Genomic DNA, 22611 nt, shown 5'->3' with positions numbered 1-22611 from the left:
TTGGAATGTTAATGGGTTGAATTCAGCACAGAAAAGGAAGAAACTATTTACATATTTGAAACAATTTAATAATGATATAATATGTTTACAAGAAACGCATATTACAACTCAAGATCAGAAATATTTGATAAATTCAAAATTAGGAGTACATTATATATCTTCAACTTCGCAGAAAAAGAATGGTGTGGTTATTTATGTAAATAAAAAATTAATAGCAAAAGTTATAGAAGTAGATCAAGATGGTAGGTTTGTAGCAATTGAATTGCTCACAGCAAATGGTCAAATTCTTTTGATTGGAATTTATGCTCCCAACCAACAACAGGATTATTTTTACAAGATGTTACATGCTAAAATATTGCAATGGGACTATAGATCTATTTTATTGATGGGAGATTGGAATGGAGTAATTGATTCTAAATTAGACAAAAAGAGCTTGGCAAAGTCTAGAATTAGACTACCGCAGACCTTTTTTGATATGAAAGAAGATATGGAACTAAAAGATGTTTGGAGAATATATAATCCAAATGAATTGGATTACACTTTTTTTTCCGATAGACATAGATCTTTTTCTAGGATTGATTTTATCCTGTTGTCAAATGATCTACTTGTTAAGACAAAAAGAACAAAGATTTTTCCAAGAACTTTGACTGACCATAGCCCTGTATGGATAGAAATTGAGATGGATAAGGTTGAGAGACGTTCTTGGAGATTAAATGAGAACTTGTTTAGATATGAAAAAAATACAATAGAACTTAAAAAGCATTTGAAAGAATTTTTTGAAATAAATTTGAATAAAGGTACCCCAATTGAAATTGTTTGGGACGCTAGTAAAGCTTATATGAGAGGGGTACTTATCTACATGAATTCTAAACATAGACTGTTCCGACAAAAGAAAAGATTAGAGTTGGAAATGGAAATAAAGAATAAAGAACAGTTACTTATTAAAAACCCAACAGATGAAAGAATACGAAGTGCTATAAAACTTTTGAAAGACCAATTTCAAATGCTTATGGCGGAACAAGTTGCAACAAGTTTACAATATGCGAAGCATAATACATTTTGCAACGCTAATAAACCGGGCAGATGGTTGGCTTACACTCTGAGGAAAAAACAAAGTATACGGACTATTGATAGTATTGACATTGGAGGGAAAGAAATTTTTCAACAAAAATTAATTAAAGAAGCTTTTGTGGATTATTATACTAAATTATATGCCAAAGAAGAGGTGCAGAATGGACTTATAGAAAAATATTTAAAGGATAAGAGAGTTACAAAAATTACTGATCAACAAAAAGAAAGAATGAATTATCCTATAACAGAGGAGGAGATAATAGCAGCAATTAAGCAGCTAAAAACAGCCAAAGCTCCTGGCACGGACGGTTTGACTGCAGTGTATTACAAAACTCTACAAGCTGAAATGGTGGGACAACTTAGAGATTTATTTTGCAATATTCAACAAGGGGGTAAAATACCCCCATCTTGGACAACTGCTTATATTTCTTTGATACCAAAGGAACAAGTTGGTCCTAAAAAACCAGAGAACTACAGACCAATATCTCTTTTGAACACAGATTATAAAATTTATGCGAAGGTATTAGCCAACAGGTTGATGCCAGTAATCCAAAAAGTGATTCATGAGGACCAAGCGGGATTTATTGAGGGCAGATACATGAAGGACAATGTAAGGCAAGTAATAGATTTATTGGAATATCTTGATAAGAATAAACAGATTTCTGCAGTGCTAGTTTTTTTGGATGCGGAGAAGGCCTTTGATAGAGTGGATTGGAACTTTCTACTAAAGACTTTAAAAAAGATGGGCTTTGGGGACCAATTTATACAGGCGATTTCAGCAATTTATCAAGAGCAAAAAGCACAGATTATTATTAATGGAAGTTTGACGACAGAGTTTAAAATTGAAAAAGGAACAAGACAGGGTTGTCCGTTGTCCCCACTTTTATTTATTTTAACATTGGAAGTCTTGCTAAATACAATACGGGACTCAAAAATTTTGAAAGGTATAGTGATAAGGCAAGAGGATTATAGAATAAAGGCATTTGCAGATGATCTGGTTGTTACCCTATCACAACCAATGGAATCAACAATCCTGATGAACGACATTATACAAGACTATGGTAGAGTTTCAGGTTTTAAACTGAACTCAAAAAAGACTAAAATGATAGTTAAGAATATGACACAAGATCGTAAACATGAGCTTGAAAGGAAGGCAGGTTTTGAAATTGTACCTAAGGTAAAATATCTTGGAGTTCAGGTTGCAGAATCAAATATGAAATTGTTTCAAAATAATTATGAGGTGTTGTGGCGAGAGGTTCAGAAAGACATGGAGACTTGGAAAAAGCTGCAACTGTCTTTACTTGGAAGAATAGCAGCAGTTAAGATGAATATTTTGCCAAGATTTCTGTTTTTATTTCAAATGATTCCGGTGCTTAAAAGTGATAAACAACTGAAAGTCTGGCAGTCTGGTGTGAATAAGTTTGTCTGGAACGAGAAAAAGCCGAGAGTGAAATTGAAAATTATGCAAGATGTTCCGGAAAGAGGAGGCCTTAAACTCCCAAACCTACAGTTATATTATGATGCAGCAGCTTTAACTTTAACAAGTGATTGGTTTGGAAATAAAAAGGCTGGAATATTGAATGCAGAAAGTTTTGATCTTGAATTTGGATGGCATGCTTACTTATTTTATGATGATAAAGTTGATAAAGTATTTAAAAGTCATATACTCAGAGACTCTTTGATGAGAGTTTGGAAGAAGCACCGACTCAAATGGGATTATAAAATACCGCTATGGCTGAATCTTGGTCATACCTTGTGGAATACAAATATAATGTCACTCGGGGGGTTTTTATACAAAGAGGTTCTTTTTACAGATGCGGGCAGATGGCAGCTGAAGACATTGCAGACACTGTTGGACGAAGGGATTAATTTAACCTGGTTACAATATAATCAATTACAAATGAGATGGAAAGAGGACCAAAAAACTGGTATTATACTGCATGAGGAAGAATTAGTTAGACATATAAGAGAGAAAGGTCCAATGCATATTAAAAGGCTTTATAATGTTTTGTTAGAAAGGGACTCAGAAACTGAATTAGTTAAAGATTGTATGATTAAGTGGGCACAAAATTTTGAAGAACCAGTGATGTTGGAAACATGGGAAAAAATTTGGGTTCAGAATGTTAAGTTTACACAGTCGCAGAATTTGAGGGAAAATTTTTATAAAATGTTTTATAGATGGCATTTGGATCCTAAAAAGTTGTCATGTATGTACCCTAATGTTCAGCCAAAATGTTGGAGATGCGAATGTTTGGATGCTACGTATTATCATGTATGGTGGACCTGTAGGAAAGTTAAGGCTTTTTGGATAAAAATTTGGTGGGTCATGCAGAATGTTTTGAAGAAAAAAATTCAATTTTCTCCACAATTGTTTTTATTGGGTATAGTTAAGGGTTTTACACGGGGTGAAATAAAACTAATATTGTATATGATAACAGCAGCAAGATTGTTGATAGGTAAATATTGGAAGAATGAAGCTTTGCCTACTATCGAGGAATGGACTTTGAAGATGGCCAGTTTTGCAGAGATGGCGAAGATTTCAGCGTATTTAAAAGATTGTTCACAAGAGACTTATGAATGGGAATGGAAAAGGTGGATAGAATATGTTCAGAACAAATACCAAACTAGAAAGTATCAAATAGCTTTTATTTGAAAATAATGTATTAGAAATATTTTATTTAAAGAGACAAAGAGGAAAAATTATATAGGGGGAGGGATGGGTTCAGGTTTATATATTAGTGTTATTAGTTATGAGTATGTAATAGGGAAGTCTGGGGAGGGAGGGTTAGGGAGGGTTAGGGAGGATGGGAAGTTTGGGGAGGGAGGTGGGGGGGTGAAAAAAGGGGTGAAAATGTAATTGAAAAACTTTTGCAATAAAAAAAAAAAAAAAAAAAAAGTCAAGATGCTCAAGTACTGCTTGTTATTAGTCTTTGTGTCCGAAAATTACAAACATGTAGATATTTTACATTTTGAGGTTAAAAACCTTCTTTAGAAATTGAGCAGGGAAATAGTCCACAAAGGTTTACCTCTGAAACAACACAAAATGAATTACACTGACTTTCACAAGGAATAAATGTTATTTAACTGAAATGATCTAGAGCAAATATTCAAGTCAACTTACCTATACTGCTTATTAGCTCCATAGCAACATAGAAAGAAAATAGTTAAACATGGCTGTACTTGTTGAATATAGTATCATCCTGACTAACTAATCTGCCTTAACACCTCCCCACCTCTAGCTTGTTCAGATATTACTTCTCCCCTGAAAGTGTATCTGTTTCCCACCTTGCTACATTATATTTAAAATCCAACTTGAAAATAGCTGAATTCATTTTTTGTACCTACATTAAGGCAGATAACTTTAGTCAGGGCAAAAGAAAATACAGTGCTTCCCTTTCAGTCTTGCGATGAAAAACTGGGAATTTGCAACTACAGTTCTCAGCATACAATTGTGAAGCTCAGACTGCCCCATCAATTGCCCCATGAACATGAATACTGCAGGTATTTCAAGCGGAAATAATAATATATTAGAACTATGCACGCTTTAAGATTGATTCCAAAGTACTACTTCACCCTTCATTGTTGCCGTCGGCCAAACAATCCCAACTGGCGGCCCCCAGGGGAAGAGCTTTCTCTGTGGGAGCACCTGCCCTCTGGAACGAGCTCCCCCGGAGATACGGACGATTCCGGACTTACGTACTTTCCGTCAGGCCCTCAAAACCTTTTTATTTCATCAAGTCGGGCTGGCCTAATCTCTCCAATTGTGTATTTTAATTTGGATTTTAATGGGGGATTTTAACTGTCGGGCCAAATTGTTTAATTTATTTTTAAATTGTTTTTAAATTTTGTATTTGATGTTTTTTACTTTTGGCTGTTCACTGCCATGAGTCCTTTGGGAGAAGGGCGGTATATAAATTTAAATATTAAATTAAATTAAATTATTAAATTCATGCAAATACTCCTCTTTGCCGTTCATTAAAGCAGCCTCTTTTTGCAAATTTCCACAAGTATGAAAAAGCTCAGGTCACTTTACAAAGAGGAAAAAGCTGCTGGGTATCCAGAATCTTAAATAATCTCAAAGCATATATACATTCTATATATATATAGAAGAGGTGATAGACATCACGATCTCCGGAACGTTTAAAAGTTTAAAATTTTTCCCTTTTAGGCATACACGTTGCTTCCTCTAAACCCATTTGTTTTACCCATGATCTTGTGACGGGTCACAAGGGAAAGGGAAAGGCATAACAATGAGGGAGAGAGAGCCGGGAGAAATACCTTCAAAGCAATGCCTGATAACCCTGCGTTACCCCCAGGGAGAGTAAGAGGCAACACACAATGGGGAAGGAGGCAGGGGAAAGTGCACAGTCATCCGTCAGCATGACTAAGGCAGAAAAAAAGATAATTACAGGGGGAAGGCAAGGATGTGGACCTGTTACACGCGCAATGACCAAATTGATCAGCATTACATAAAAGCAAGCAGCTCCTCAATGGGGATTTTATACTCTGACGAAGTCGGTAGGGGCCGACGAAAGCTTAGCACAAGTTTTAAAATAAAAATTTTTAAACTTTTAAACGTTCCGGAGATTGTGATGTCTATTGCCTCTTCTATAACTATACCTGGAACTCGCATCTTTAGGACAATACCAAACGCCTAAATTCAAACTATGTAAGACACTGGCCTATACTTACATTAGAAATGGAGTTGTTTGCTTTTAGTTCATTTGGCTTTATCTTTCCAGGTTTCTTCTGCTCCTGAGGGGAGGTATTTTGCCCTACTGAAACACGAAGGCGCTTATCCAGTGATACTATGTGTCCTTCTGTGGTAAACATGTACTTATTGCCTGATTTGTGCACAGGATTTTCTTCGTCAAACAGCTGAAATTTAAGAATATATAAATGTAATACTCCAAGTGTGAGGATAATGTTATTTATTTTTTAATATTTATATCTCATTTCACTCCAGAGACTGTGGGAGATCCAAAACTCAAATACCTTATGATGCCTTATGATACAATAATAATATTGTAATAAGCAAAAGATAACAAAACCACACAGGAACTAAAAACAATACATAAAATGGCTCTTTACCTCCAAATGTTTTTTCAAAAAATTTTTTGATTGCTCTGTGAAAAGATAGGGCTGCAGATGCAATACATAATATAGGCACCATGATATTCCCCAGGGAGAGAGAAACTGCTGAAACTACCTATTTTCAAAGTCACTTCCTGCTCTCGGTTTGTCCCAACTAGCTGTTTTCTAGGCAAACAACCAGTATGTGTTGTTACTGGGATTCAATTGCAGCCTGTTTTGTCCCATCCAGAACTTTGCAGCTTCCAAACACTAGGGCAGAATAACCTTAGCAACTCCTGCTCAGCTTAAAAGTAGATACAGATATCTTCACATTCATGGGGTCTTGCCTCTAAATAAAGTTCACTTTTCCCAGAAGTTTTATAAAAACATTAAGTAAGAGTGCCATGGATCCATTCATGGGATCCATTCATATAGCCATTGGATCAATTAGTTCTCTCACCCCAATATCAACTAGAACCACCAATTTTCAGAACTATAGAACCCAGCCCAATTCTCAATCTTTTTAGATATGCAGATGGATGTCATGGGCAATGGTGTCAAGGATTGTGGAGTAATCTAAAAAATAGATATACGCTATTACTTGATATATATTATTTATGAGGTATGTTGTAGGATTATTATCATTAGAGTAATTCTAAGTTAAGTAAGTAATTCAAACAGAATCTTGTGAGGTGACCAGGATTCAAAGAACTTGATGAAGAGGGCAGAATTCTCCATTGTGAGCTCAGTCACTTGGATCCTTACCCTCTGTGTTTCTTTCAAGCAGCAAGGAGTGGTGTGTGTTCCTAATTTCAATTCTAGTAAATAAAGTGTATTTTAAAGAAAAAGTGCTCCTATGAAGCATACATACCAAAAACAAATATTTACATGTTTCACTGAGAAAAAAACTTTCCATCCGATCTTCTTTGGATTTCTCTATAACATGGTGAAGAGTAGCATAACCACATCTGAAAAACAGAATTGAATACTTTTCATCTCCTTTTTAGCTTCAACCTCCATAGCAAAGGTCTAAGGAATTAAGGTAGTCATTTTATGAAGAGCTTGCAATTTGAGTAGCATAGTTTTTCTCCAGTTAGTTCTGAAGCTTTCAATTTTACAAAGTCAGACCAGAGATTCAACAGGAAGGAAGAAAAGAAACAGAAGTATTGCCTCTTTTGAGAACAGAGATACTGCAACAACTGAAACATCTTTTGTTTCTCTCAGAAATCCAGCTGTATAATATGGCACGGCAGCAACACTTTCTAATCAAGTGGGAAAAAAATGAACAAAAATCTCACAAAGCTTCATATTCTCTGATGAAACCTAGGCATCAGAAGTACCTGCAAACAACCCTAATAATTCAGATGTAGGATCATACTACTAGTTTTATATGTTATATTCAAGCAGCATTTTTAAAAAGGAAGAATTATTTCCTATGCAGTAAAGATCAGAACTGAAAAAAACTGGTTTATTTACTGTATGTCTTATAGTTATTAAATTAAAACTTTAATTAAAAAATTAGAAATTAAAAAAGGGATATTTTAATTTCTTTTTCAAACACTTTTTTTCACTTCCATCCATAAAATAAAATTTTTCATGTATGGTAACTCTCCTCAACTTCAAAAACAATTAACAGCAATAGCCTACTCAGCTATGTGAACCATTTCTAGCCAGAGTTATTCCCAATATCCCAAAGTTAGCCACAAAGTTACAGCTGGAAAATATAATCAATGCAACTACACATTCAAGTTGCCTCGGGAATGTTGATTATTAGACACAAATAAATACAAAAAATAAATTTGTAATGAAATTGTTATATGATTAGAGCTATTTGAAAACACAGTTCCAAACACTCCTATTAGTATTTCTAATAAAACACTTATGCAATTCTACATATTCACTCAACATTGAATTAGTAGGACTTATTTCATGAAACCACACATGGGATTTCAACTTCAATTGTTAGGTCAACATTAAGAAGGTATATATGTTTGAATTATGTCACAGCAACACAGTTCAGTTCTGCAAGGATTTAGTAATTTATAAATAAAACTTACTTTGCTTTAGTATACTTCTCCAGACTCTGAAGAATATCCATTCCTACATGAAGATAAAAAGGATTCTTTGTGGCCTAATGAAAGGAAGGAAATAAATGTAAGAAACAGTGCTATATGGTAACAATAACATTAAAAAAAGAAAATGAAGCTTGATTTTAGCTGTGCAAGAGCAATCTATCTGTAGTAATGCAATTGAGGCCAGAACTGAAAATCACCAAATGATTTGAAGTGCAGACTGTGCAAAGAAGCTGAAGAAACAGTGTAGAACATATATTCAGTTCGTGCAAAAAGATTGCACAAACGTATTATAAACAATACCATAACACAGCTCCCCTAATGATTCAATGGAACATCTTTGGCAATAGAGTGCCACCCACTTCCAACCCATTCAGTACAGGGGCATTCAAAAGAATATTGTGGTCAGTGGTATCAAAAACCACTGAAAAGACTAAAAGGATCAGTAGAGTTGAATTGACACTGTCCTGGTCCAATTGAAGTTAATCAACAGAACATGGTTTCAGCTTCACACCCATGCCTGAATCTCAACTAAAAATAATCCATCTAATCCAGGACTTTCTGCAACCTGCTCAGCAATCTTCCCTAAAAATGAGAAGAGTGGACACTAGTTTACGATTATCCAAAATAGTTGGGCCATGAAATTTTTCTTGAGGATCTACACTACCTATTTTAGAACAGGGGAACAACCCTCTTAAGTCAAGGACATATTTTCCATCAGCCACCTCTAGCCTCCCATCACTGCCCTGGCATCTTTCACTAATCAGAAGGGATAGAGGTCCAATCCACAGATCACAGAACTAACAGTACAGAAAGGCTTCATGCTGAAATTTCTACAATTAGCTTTCTAATTCTCTACATACTATTTTCAAGTTTTGGTCTATTCTGGTCCAACAAAGACTTGAAACCTTATTTAAAAAAAAAACAAAACAGCAGCTGAGAACCAGTTCTAAAATGTGCAAAAGGCCACATCTCAGCAGTAAACATAATACAGACTTTTATATCTAATGAAGGACTTACTGTATTTCAAAATCATGCTTTGAAAAAATACCTGATACAGAAGATACGTAGATTCTACTAATTCAGGCCTTAGAGGATAAAAGAGGACATCAGGTGCTTGTAACTGCCAATTATATCTCTCTGGAAGAGCACCATATCGTTTCCATATTGCATAATAAAATGCATGAAGGCAAATGGCATCTTCTACATCACCTATTAAAACCTGAAGCAAAATAACAAAAATAAAACTTTCTACATTACATTTAATAGTTGTTGATTTTATTTAGAATGCACACTACTCTTTATTGTGACTCAGGGTCAGGGTTATTATTTCATCCTAAAGCAAGAAAGCACCACTGTACCTATCAGACACCCTGAGACATCCATATGCTGTTTTCTTTATGTAAATAAATAAAGTAATATCATGATTTATTTGCATTGATGGGAGGTAAAGCATCCCCGAAATTAAATAATTTGGTGGGAAGCACCATGTGTCAGAACTTCAAGCTGCATTTACTCTAGTGCTGACATAAGAAGGAGAAGTGGAGGCGTCTGGAAAGGGACGTTTGACGTTTCACCTACTTATTTTCCCTGGAGATAATATCCCCTAGGAGATAGGATGGGAGGGGGGAAATTCCTTTGAGCTGGAGCAGTAGATTAAGGGTAGAGTGACTTGGAAGATGGCCAATGAGTGCAGAGGAGTGGGGAACGGAAAGGGAGAGTTTTGGGTCTGGAAGTCAGTGTTGGCTGCGATGGAGTCGGAGTTAGAATGTTGTGCTTAATAAATGGGAGTTTTTCATCAAAGACTTTGTTTGAAATGCAATTTATTTGAGACGACCTCGAAACCTGACACCATGACATTTCCTAGGGACAACTGGGGCTTCAAAGTACTAGATAAAGAAATGGGCTTTTGATTCTCTTCCCCGCACAAGCTTGTAGTCTGTTCTAATAAATTCCCAGCCATTTCCACACCAAATGGAAATTCTTGATGTACTACCATACATATATTTCAAATTTCCTATTTTCTCTCCACCTCAGAACAAATACCTGAAGTCCAGGAAAAAAAGCTTGAAGAGAATCAATCCAGGTGTTCATCAACTGGCCACTAAACATATTAACGTTAACGTAAAGAGGTGGGTCTCCTTCACCTTCATTGCAGGCTTCCCTCCTATGAAAAAAGATGTACAATATTTCATACCAATATTTGAGGGCAAGCGAGAAACAATTATTCAATTATTTGAATTATCCATAATTTCAGTTCCTATGATCAAATGGCATGCAATTGTTACAGAGAGCAATTACTCAGATATCACCCAGGAGGACTGAAAGACTCATTTCATTGTGAGTGCCATCTTTTATTCTTCCATCTTTTATGTTTTATTATTTTGACTGTAATTTCTTTGATTATGAGCCACCCAGAATCACAAATAGTCAGGTGGCAGGCAAGTTAAATTACTATTATTGTTGTTAGTGCAATTAATAAATAGTCCTAACTGGTATTGAATTTTCTGTTCTGAAAACTGGGTAATTGGACATCAAGTCCTAACCCAAGACACTATATCTACAAGCATACATATTCAATAGTTTGAAGAAGTTATCAAACGGTATTTCTTTTAATTCTCTACCACTCAATGCAAGGATTATAGCAAAAATTGTAATAACTATTGAGCATCATTAAAATCAAAGTATATGTTATATTATTAATACAGTATTAATAGTATCCAATACAGCTCCAACCCCAGAGATGTACCTTAACTGTAACTTGATACAGGGCAAGTAATGATGAGAACAATTCAAAGCCCAACACGTATTAGTACACTTACTAAGAATATAGACAGTATGGACAATTTTTTTCTGACTCGGGGCTGCATTTCATTACATGTATAATGTAATATGTCTATGAAAACTGTAGGGAAGTAATGAGGCAAGGCCAAAAAAATATGGAAAGAAAAGTTAACTCACAAATTTTAAAAAAATATTCTAAAATATATACGTTTTCTTCATAAACAAAGAAGTAATATACAAATAATCCTTGATTTAGCACAGCAATTGGGATGAGAACTTTCATTACTAAGCAATATGGTAATAAACCTCAATGTCTTGGGATTGCATCATTTTCAGACAGCAATCCTAGCATAACTAGCCCAATTCTACCAGTCATGAGCCGAGGACCCACCCTAATCCAAGCCATTCCTGGCTTGATCCCTCCTACATTGCAAAATGTAGGAGGGATCAGTTCCAGAATCACATGGTTCTGGGGCTGTTTGCCATGTTGAAACTCAGTGGTTTCATGGCTCCTGCCAGAAGCCCCTAAGACTCCTGAGGCTGCAGCTGCCCCAACCTAGCCAAGCAGCGTGGCATGGAACCACAGACAGTTCAGTCTGGTTCACCGTAACATGGTTTGAAGCTGCAGCCACTTCAAGAAGCCCCAACCCGGCCCAGTTGCAGCCACCCACACCACTCTAAGTTCCCTGCTGCTTTATACTCCGCCATCCCAGTTGACTTTTACTAGCTTCTTACTCCTGCTGCTGCTGGGGCATGAGGCAGTGGTGGGTCACATGAGGTCTTTTTCCTGAGATCTCTTTAGGAAACCACCATCTGCAACCTCAAGCAGAAAGCCTTGGGTGCCTAGCAAAGAACAGGATGGCCATCTTGTCAAAAGCTGGAGTAAGAAGATGACAAAAATCAGTGGAGTTAGAAGAGTACAGGGTGGCAGGGGCCACAGATTGTTGGGACCAAAAGGGCATAGATGGGGAAGTGATGGACAGGTGAGACAGAGTTGAAGTGCTTTCCTGGTTATAAAGTGTGGGCAGCTGCCAAACACCTAAATTTTGATCATGTGTCCACTGGAGTGCTGCAACCTCTATAACTTTGGAGACCGTATATAATTACCATTCAGTTAGTATCACTGTAACTTTGTTCACTGAACAAGTGGTTAACTTAAAGACTACTTATAACATAGATGGAATCAACCCATTTCATATTTTCTATCACTCAATGGTGATTTATTTATTGCCTTCAAATCATTATTGTTGGCTCTTGGTAACTTGAGTAGTCCTCACGGTTCTCTTGGCAAGTTTTATGCAAGTTGTTATCCAAATTATTATCATCTTCCAAAAGTGAGTAACAGGCTCGAGTCCACCCAGTTGAATTCGTACCTAAAACAGGACTAGAATACATGGTCTCCCAGTTTCTAGTCTGATGCTTTAGCCACTACATCAAACTGGCTCTCCAAACAGTATTATAATAACTTAAAAATAGCACCCATAATTCACATACCCTCGCCTTAAGTAGTTCTGAATACTCCGATAAACATCATTGAACATCTCTAAATCTTCTTTTTCTCCAAAGAGGATGTATGATTTCAAAAGATACTCATAAAATGAATCTAAACCTGCTCCCAAGCCACTTTGTTTTCCTACCCAATGGCCAGTTTGAATATTCACAACATTACCTATGAAATAAGAAAAGAGAGAGAGAAAGATAAAAGCAAATATTGTTTAAATGTAAATGCACATATCTGAATCATAATCTAGTTAAACAACTCTCAAGGGAGAATAAAATTCCCATATTTGTACAATAATACTAAATTAAAGAACATCTATTTATGGAAGTTCACACAGGACCTAAATATTAAAAACAAGCATAATTCTGAGTACAGTAAAATTACAAGATACAAAATAGTCAAATATGAATATTTTGGGATAAGTAAATACCTTATTCACTTTACTTAAATATATGATGTGCATTATATATAGCCAAAGAACAATCCATATACTTTATTAATATATTTATCTGTGAATCTGAAAGACAATTAGGAGTTTACTATTTTAGATTAAAATTTGCAGATAATTTACCAGATAAAGGATGTAATCCAATCTTCTTAATGTATTTATGCAGCATCAATAGTAATAATAATAAACACAAATATTATTTTAAGAGACAGAGAATAAATGAGTTATGGCTGTTTCATACGTTTTGCTTTAAAGTAAAGAAGAATTTTACAGAAGGTATTCTTGGACATAAGTGGCAAATCTAGCAGGCATCACATCTATAACATCACACTAGAGATTTTTGATTTGTACAATTGCCAATATTATCAGAAAACAAAGATAAAACCAAATTCAAAGCTGCATTAATATTGGACTACATTTAATTTGTCTACTCCCTTGATAAATTATGTAAGTCAGCAGAAGCTTCCATGTACAGACAATTCTCCCTTCTACAATTGTTTAGTTAATCACACAGATCTCAACCTCCTGGGGAGGTAAGGCAATAAATCATTTAAAAAAATCTCCATTCTATGTCAACTTAGAAAAGTTTCTATATACCGTATTTTTCGGAGTATAAGACGCACCGGAGTATAAAACGCACCTACCTTTTTTGGTTGTTTTGGTTTTTTTTTTAAGTTTTTTTTAATTTTTTAGACAAACACACATACAAACATACAATGTATTTTCTTTGAACAGTGTATTTGGCTGGTTCACAAATTTAAACAGTGTTTAGTCATTTCAATTAAATTTACAATTTCTATATTTCCTTTTTGCCATATTTATTCCTCATCTATTTTTTTAAAAAAAACCAATATTACCCTTTATTCTCATCTCTAATCTTAATCAAATTCAATTTTCCCCTTCGATTCTATATTATACCCCTTCCCATTGTCATCTATTTTTATATTCATCCTCACATTGGTTAATTATTTAATATTACAATTGTTTAATATAAATTCAACATTTTTATATAAATCAATTAGTTATAACTATCTTTTTTGTATATTAATCAATATGAACATGAATATTCCAATTATTTCCATACAATCCAATCTCTTACAAATGAATTAATTATATTTACCAATAATAATAAACCAAATAATTTTCCCCCTATATTCCTCCAAACCACAACTTAACCATTTCTGCTTTCAACACAATATACAATTAATAGTATCTCAATTATTACAATTCCCTAGTTAAATAGAGCTTTTTTTCTTTTGTGTTTTAAAATTTTGAACTCTCCTCTTTTGCCCTAAATTTCCCATTGTTTGCACCTACCTTTTTTGGTGAGGAAAAAGAAAAAGAAATCTCTCTGCCTCATTTTGTCATGGTGCAGGAAAGAGACTGCTTTACTTTCAGTTTCATTTTTTCAGCATAGCTAGGGGAAAAAAATCTGCTCCAGCACTCTTTGCAGCAAGCAGGAGAGCCCTGCGTAAAACAGCTGAGAGCAAATCAGCTGAGAGTCGGGAGGCAGATCTAATCAACTTGTGCTAATTAACCTATGTTGAAGCTGGAAGGGGCTGTTTTTTCTTGCTGTTTTCTGCGAGGCACAAGCCAAAGTGGTGGGGGCCAGTGGGTGGGCAGGGCTACATTCGGTGTATAAGACGCACTTAAATTTTCACCCCCTTTTGGGGGTAAAAAGGTACGTCTTATATTCCGAAAAATACGGTAATCACAGAACCTTCCTTTAGTCAATTGATATAGATGGGTAGAAAGCCTATTATTTAGAGGATTTCATATGAGGCTTTAAAAAAAAAACAATCCAATTAGAAACCTTTACATTTAATTTGATTTATCAATCAATCAATTTAAGACAGAAAAATATGATTTGCTGAGAATTAGGAACCATATAGTTCTAGCTTTAGATGTGTATTTCAGAACATTCGACATATCTATGGTTTATTTTCTATTGCATGATTCTCCATGACTCATTTATTGCAACCTGACCTAAAGAATGGATTGTACACACACCTTGTCCTATAGCTTAGGGAATCCCAGAGCATAAACACCCACCGGCTTTTTTGTTACTTGAACAATGAGTCACAAAAGACTTCAGAACTAGATGAGTTATTTATCAGCTATCTATATCTGGGTGGACAGTTAAGAATTGCTGATGATTGCATCATCTCTTTGCACCTATGAGCTGTTCTGACAGGAAAAGAGAGTTCTCATCTGGCATATTGCTAGTTAAATAAGTCTCTGGGTCTAAGACAAAAAACAACTCTCACCATGTCTCACGTTTCCTTCTTTTCTAGATGTAGTTTAAGTAGAAAGAGGATTTCCTACCCTGTGTATTTCTTAAAGTAATTATAATTTTTATTGCCATCAAAGATCAGTACATAATAAAACTCAACAGTATAAATCAGATTACACATATATGAAAAGGTACAAATCATTCTCTGAAATAAATCTTTTATTTTGAAGGTCTGTTAGCATATTGAAGGTTTATCAGCATTAACTGACAGTTGGGCTAAGTCCATACTCTGAATCCAAGGCAAGGATTCAATATATTGAGCACATTTTTCTTTTTCATGGAATTTTCTGCTACTTAATTACTCATTAATGCACTCAAAAACATACATTCTAACAAGGGTTCTTCCTAAATTCAAACTCCCAACAAAAGAGAAATCTTGAAACATGTAGGCTTTAACATAAGGTATAAAAATTAATTTTTGAGGTCTATTTCATCCAAGAGATGTTACTATCTCTCTCCTTCCTTCCCTCCCTCCCTCCCTCTGTGTATTATTTACATATGCCTTTTACTTATGCTTCTCAACAACAAAGGGAAAATCAAATAAGAGAAAGTTGACTCATTTGGATAAATTTTCAGCTATGTTATATTTTAAAGTATCCAATACTGCAATACGAACTTATATTTTCCAATGTCCACATAGCATATGAACTATATCTAAATGTAATCATTTTATCTTACCTTTCTAAATAATGGATACTCATCTAGTTTGTCCAGAAAAGATCACTCAGAAAAACATCAGAATCAGTCTTACTAACCATATTGGCTCACAATTCAAATATGTTATATATGAATCCACAAATATACTTTTGCAATGTTCCAGAAATGTTGCCACTGTATCAGTGTTTATTACTATTCTGAATCTTTAAAAAAGAAGAGTACATGCTGGATTTCAGGTGTTTCTAAACTACTCCCAAATACAGCACCAAAACTGCTTTTTGAACTCAAAAAAATGGAAAATACAAATCACAGGAATGAACTTATTCCATTTGATTAGAGGTTCCATTTTCAACCTAATATAGGGGACCGTGGTGGCTCACGTGGCAAGACGCTGGGCCTGCACACTGCTGAGGTCGGCGGCTCGATTCCGGTGAGCGAATAAACCATATAGGGACAAGAAAGCAGCCTCCCTCAATTGCATACTGGCATTCAGGCGTCCCACGGGTAAAAGATAACAGTGCCCCAAAAAATTCCTTTCACAGAGGCAGCCAGCCATCTCGGTGATCCTTGGCTAACATGTGTTATACGCTAAAAAACAAACAAACCTAATATAAATGATAAGATTAAGGACAGCACGTGCTATAGTGATTAATTTAATATTCCCAAGCAATTGGAAATGTCTAGAGAGCTAGTTAATTCAGTGGCGAAAGATTCTGCTCTCTTTATCAATATGAATACAAAGGATCAGCTATTAGAATACGAATACAAACCAAAGAAGTGATATGAATGATATCCAGGAAAAAAAATAAGTACCTAGTAACCCAGTGTCATTGCTCCTTAAGTTCCAGAGGGCTTTTACAGCTCGACGGGCAACCCACTCAAAAGTTGAATCCCCAAGAAGCCGACTTAGAATTCCAAATTCCACCAGTAATGATCCAGCCCCTGCAGTGCAAGTCTCATTATTGCTTCCAGAAGGAACTCCTGTCCTTAAGTTCACCTGCAAAGATATGAAGGTGTATAAGCAAGCTTACTAAGTAATAAGCAGCTGTATTACTATCTTTCAAAGTTTCAAAGTTAGTGACAGACATTTCATCAGTGCTCTGTCACGAACTTGCATCATATTCCACAGAGAAATTATCTTAAAGAGATATCTAGACCATGTCACTATTCAGCCATCAAGAAATCAGAACACTGAAATCCTTGAGGAAACAGCAGTTCATTCAGTATATTTACTACAGAATCTGCTTTCCAAATGTATTAAAACAATGGCAGTGGCATATTCAGCTTGAGCTTGTAGATAGTGCTAAGAGCAAAAAGGATACACAGAGGACATTTTTAAAGACAAAGTTAAATTCAAATATTTAACATGTTACACCTTGGGTTAAAAGACTGAATTTCCTTTGCCTGAAAATTGGCAATTTTTCTACACATACCCTTGGATAAGGAATTCCAGTTTTGGTATTTTCAAAGGCAGGTAATAATCTTACTGCCAGGTCATGAGCCATATGCAACAGTTCATCATCGTATCCCTTAATAGTCATATCACCAAAAGGCTGCCTGGTATCTGTAATTATTATGTGGGCTGAAAGAAGACTTCCCAAAACCCTAAAAGAAATGATATGAGTTATTTTAAATGAGACATTATTTGTGAATATTATAGCAACAGAAATAACAGAATTATGATCACTCTTATGATCACACATATTAGCAGTAAGGCAATGTATGTATACTCTGTATCAGTAGATCTCAACACAGCAATAAGAATTTTTAAAGGCAGAAAAGCATAATAAAGCAATAGAAACACCCTAAAACTGTGATGGCAAACCTGTGGCACGCGGAGCCCTCTCTGCGGGCACCTGAGCCGTTGCCTAGCTCAGCTCTACTGCACATGCGCATCCCGCCAGCCAGCTGATTTTCAGGTCTGCCTTGCAAGTAGCATGCATGGGGAGACCTACCTTTCTCCTCACTTTCTGCTGCTTGTGCCTTCCCAGATCTCCGGAGATTCCCCACTCAGTGATGTTTTGGGAGGCGAGGCTCTCTCTCCTCCCCCCAGCCATTTTGGGAGACAAAGGCTTTTTTCCCCCCTCCCAGCCATTTTGGAAGCTTCCCCCCCACCAGCCGTTTTGGGAGGCAAAGGCTTTTTTCCCCCTCCCAGCCGTTTTGGAAGCTTTCCCCCCCACTCCCAGCCGTTTTGGAAGCTTCCCCACCCCCAGCTGTTTTGGGAGGCAAAGGCTTTTTTTCCCTCCCCCCCCAGCCGTTTTGGGAGGCAAAGGCTTTTTTCCCCCTCCCAGCCGTTTTGGGAGGTAAAGGCTTCCCCCCAGTGCTGTTTTGGGATGTGAGACCAAAAGGGGGGGGTTGTGCACGTATGCAGGGGTCGCATGCGCATGCGGGGGAGGTCACGCGCATGTGCAGAGGGGTGGGGCATGCAGGAGGGGCATTGCATTATGGGTGTGGGCGCATGCGTGCACATGCTTTTGGCACCCGAAGGAAAAAAAGTTAGCCATCACTGCCCTAAAAGTTCTTGTGCCTTTCTCCAATCTCTGATGGAGCATGCCGTCATCAAAAAATCAGGGATCTCCTGGAAAGATAACATTTGATAGAATTGGCTCTAATTTATGTCAGAACAATTGAAGTCTCCCATTGCTACAAATGATAGCTTTTTGAAAGAACTGCAAGTTGGTTTTGGAAGAACTAACATTTTCTTGGATGGGAAAGTGATGAGAGACATTACAGTATTGTTTTCATTTGTTCATCAAATGCTCTTGACAGCATTACATGTTCATTAATATGTATTTCCGAGAATCAATATTTTTAATCACCAGTGCAATTTCTCTCTTTTATTATTTTGTCTTACAAATGGTACCATTCACAGTTCATGCCTTATGAGTCCATGTTCTTTTTTTACTTTACTTTTTTGAGGGGAGTGGTTTAAAAATGACATTTCAGCTTTCACTTTCTGTAATATAAAAGTGTTTATCAGTGGTGCCTGCCTCAGGGCTTCTATCCTTATAGGATTCAGTTTAAAGCCTAATAAAACTGACCCAGATTTTGTGTCATCTACAAGAATCCTTCTTCAATTTCCTTATCTCCTTTATGAAGATAAAGAATTACATTGGCCTTGCTCATTCTCCAAGATTTCTCAAAGATTACATATAAATTCAGGCAGCATATCAACAAGGTCCTTCAGTACTTATGAATGTAATTCATGCATTCTTGGAGATTTAAATCCATTCAAAACAAGTATTTCTTAATCATAAAGTTCTGACTTTGTCCCTTAATCCTTCATTTCATAGTTGCCAGGTGGAATATATATCATCTTATTGGATAAGACTGAGCCAAATAGGAGAGCAAAACTTTATTATGATTTTGATGAGCAGCTGCATTAAAAGAACTAGTCAAATTATAATTTATAAATTATTACTTATATGCCCAAGTTATTAAACCATAGTATGAACTGCTTTAAATTTATTATTTTATGACACTGATAATGCGAATCTTATCAGTTAGAGCAAACTGAGTAAATTTTCTTTCAGAGTTTCTTGAATGTATTATTCACATTCAGTGTTGTCAAATTTCAGCAACATCCTACCTAATTGTTGCCTCAAAGACTTGGACAGTTGAATCTGTGTCAAATGTTACTGTGTCTATCACAAGCTTCACTGCTTTCCGAAATTCTGAAGAATTTCCCATTACCTTTAAGAAAAAGAAAAAAAAGATCTGAAAATACTCTCCACACATTTTTATACCAAAATTGTTAAATTTGAAAAATAAATTTAAATATCTGCAATTAATGTCATATAAATATAAAAGCAATCCACTCTTATGACCACAATTAAGCCCAGAACTTTCTTTGTTAAATCAAATTACTTACATGATAGGACTCTATTTTATGGTGGTAATAAAAGGAATCACATGACCATGATTAAGCAAACCATGTGGTAGTAAATCCTAATCCAGCTTTATCCAATGAATTTTTTTTTGGTGGAAAATGGCAAAAAAAGTCACAAAACTCGATCACATAACCATGGGACAATGCAACCAGTCGTAAATATGAGCGGTTGTCAAGCGCCTGGAATGCAATCACATCACTGTGGGGGTGATGCAGCAGTTGCAACTTCGAGGATGGATCATAAGTAACTTTTTCGTTTCCACCATAACTTTGAATGGTCGTTAAACAATTGGTCATAAGTAGAAGACAATCTATATTTCTATTATCAAAATTTTCTACAAAGTGTTTTACGATACTGTTACAGATAATGGACTCACTAGGTTAAAACAAAACAACAGAGGAATCAAGTGTTAATTTACAAAAACTGTTTTAACATTTAACTAGCGACAGAAGAAAAGGGGAGGGGGAGAGAGACAGGGATAGAGGGGGAGAAAGCAGGATTAAATGTGTAACATGTATTTTAAAAGTATTTAATAACATGATAAAATATTTAATGATAGGCACACAGCTAGTACAGACTTACTAACAACATTGAGGTCAAAAAAATCAAATTATCAGCTTGTAATAAAATCAATTATTTCAATATGATTTAATTGAAGAGCTGGACAAATCTGTCAATTTCAATACACTTTTCCAGTTTTAAGTGCTTCCCCTAATCAATCTCTGCATCATTATGCTTTTTTTCCAAAAAAGGATCACACCTACAAAAATTATGCTGTTATGAACATTTGCTCTAAAACACGAACTTTGTGTGGTATTTTTCTTAATGTTTCTATAAACAACATTCCCTTTAATAATTAAATGGTCCTTATGTGTGGTTTTATTCCAGCCAAAGAACCATAGATAGTGAAACCCTGAAAAAATATATTTTATATACAGTGCATGCAAAGCCTTTCTGTCATTTTTCAGAATTACTTAACAGAGTTGAAAGGGACCTTGGATGTCTTTTAGTCCAACTCCCTGCTTAAGCAGGAAACCCTATACAATTCTGTACAAATGGCAATCTCTTCTTAAAAACCTCCAGTGATGGAGCACCTACAATTTCTGGAGGCAAGCCATTCCACTGATTAATTGTTCTTACTGTTAGGAAATTTCTCCTTAATTCTAGGTTGGATTTCTCTTTGATAAAGCTCCCATCCGTTACTTCCTGTCCTGCCCTCAGGTGCTTTGGAGAATAGGTTGACCACCTCTTCTCTGTTAACAGTGCCTCAAATATTGGAAGACTGTTACAAAAAAAAAAAAAAAAAAGCAAAGCTGCAGATAACTGAAAACTTTTACCACAATTTCCAAAATATGGTGTCTTTTTTTAGCAATGATAGATAAACAAAGTCATGGGCCATGGAACCACAAATACCAAGGGCCACCTGCATAGTTTTGCTGTTACAACTACATATTTCTTTATGACAAATATTTTGGTGTATTATTTTTGTTCATATAGCACCATCACAAAACCTGGAAATCTATTAATGTAAAATACTAAATGTGGCTTAGTTGAGAAATATAAAATGATTAGCTTTACCTTAAAATATAAACTGAAATAATTTCTCCCCTACCCCTGCTACCAAGAAACTTAACATAACATGGGATAGAAATACAATATTAAAGTATATTTAATACTCTTAAAGTACTAATTTACCTAATTAGTTACAGTATAAAACTACCTAATAATAACAGTACCTCTGTGCCAAAACTTTTTAATTGTAAAATTTGTGGTTGCTACAAACTTCTCTACTCCTTAAATCTATGGCGTGCAGAAAAGAATCTCTTCTTGCTTAAGCCTACTTCCCAAGCCAAGCATGAATGAAAAAAAAAAAACCTCCCTATTACAGGCTAAAGAAAGGGATCCTCTCATAACCTTACAAGACCAGGACTGTTGTCAATATTGGCCTAGAAAAATCTTCTTTAGCAATTCTCGAGACTACAAAACTGAGGGATTAGGCACTGTGTTAATGAAGATATTTTTGTGAAATTTGATATATATTTTTCTGATAGTACTTGTTTTCCTTTCAGAAATTAAAAAAATAGATTTAACTCACTGCTAGGGTATCCAATGCATCAATCAGAGTAAGCGAGTAGTTTCCCAGCACATCATTGATATTCAGATTTGAACTGAAATAAATTTCATTAGAGTTAGTTCAACCAAATTTAAAAAGACTTAATTCACTTAGGTAAATTTTAGGTGATATAGCCTAATTCTACATACCATTAACAGGAAGAACATCCCAAATAATTTTAAGGAAAATATTCTTAGATAAGGGCATAAAAGATGGCAGCTGTAGCTACATAGCTTAAACCTAATATTAACACTTTCATAGTTTATCATTTATTTGTTTTTTATCCCACCTTTATTTACTTCCTAGACAAACTATGTTTGGAATATCATGGTCAAAGTAGACCAAAGTAGACCAAAGAGACCAAAGTAGATGGGACTTATTTCCACTGATGTTTTAATTATGATTAAAAGAATTATTCAAGTGAATTATAGTAGATTCAGCAAATCTGATTTTAGAAACTGGATACATATGGCAGTGGTCCCCAACCTTTTTATCGCCGCGGACCAATCAGCCTTTGATAATTTTACCGTGGCCCGCTGAGCGCGCGCAGGGGTGGGGGCTTTGGGCCACACGTGCGTACCTGCGCGGGGTTCTCTTCCCTGGAGCCTTTGCGCACGGCCCAGGAGCTTTTGCGCACGGCCCAGGAGCTTTTGCGCACGGCCCAGGAGCCTTTGCGCTGCAGCGTTCATGTCCCCCGGCCGCTGCGCGG

General features: G+C 35.8%; 1 protein-coding gene across 1 annotated transcript in view; it reads right to left on the bottom strand.

The window, feature by feature from the left end:
• Nucleotides 1-22611, bottom strand: part of EDEM1 (ER degradation enhancing alpha-mannosidase like protein 1) — a 32569-nt gene that overhangs the window by 5418 nt on the left and 4540 nt on the right. Inside the window, exons 2-11 of the mRNA XM_070936867.1 lie at nt 21885-21957; nt 19489-19592; nt 17333-17504; nt 16713-16896; nt 12495-12669; nt 10263-10383; nt 9268-9438; nt 8202-8275; nt 7016-7112; nt 5764-5949 (exon numbers count right to left, since the gene is read on the bottom strand). Coding sequence (XP_070792968.1) covers nt 5764-5949; nt 7016-7112; nt 8202-8275; nt 9268-9438; nt 10263-10383; nt 12495-12669; nt 16713-16896; nt 17333-17504; nt 19489-19592; nt 21885-21957 — 1357 coding nt within the window. The remainder of the gene's footprint in view (nt 1-5763; nt 5950-7015; nt 7113-8201; nt 8276-9267; nt 9439-10262; nt 10384-12494; nt 12670-16712; nt 16897-17332; nt 17505-19488; nt 19593-21884; nt 21958-22611) is intronic.

The sequence above is a fragment of the Pituophis catenifer genome, unplaced genomic scaffold (assembly GCF_029215685.1).
Source record: "Pituophis catenifer annectens isolate HBS135680 unplaced genomic scaffold, rPitCat1.0.hap2 SCAF_2, whole genome shotgun sequence".
Taxonomy (NCBI): domain Eukaryota; kingdom Metazoa; phylum Chordata; class Lepidosauria; order Squamata; family Colubridae; genus Pituophis; species Pituophis catenifer.
Note: the sequence above shows the minus strand (reverse complement) of the source record. Positions and strands in the feature narration are given on the sequence as shown.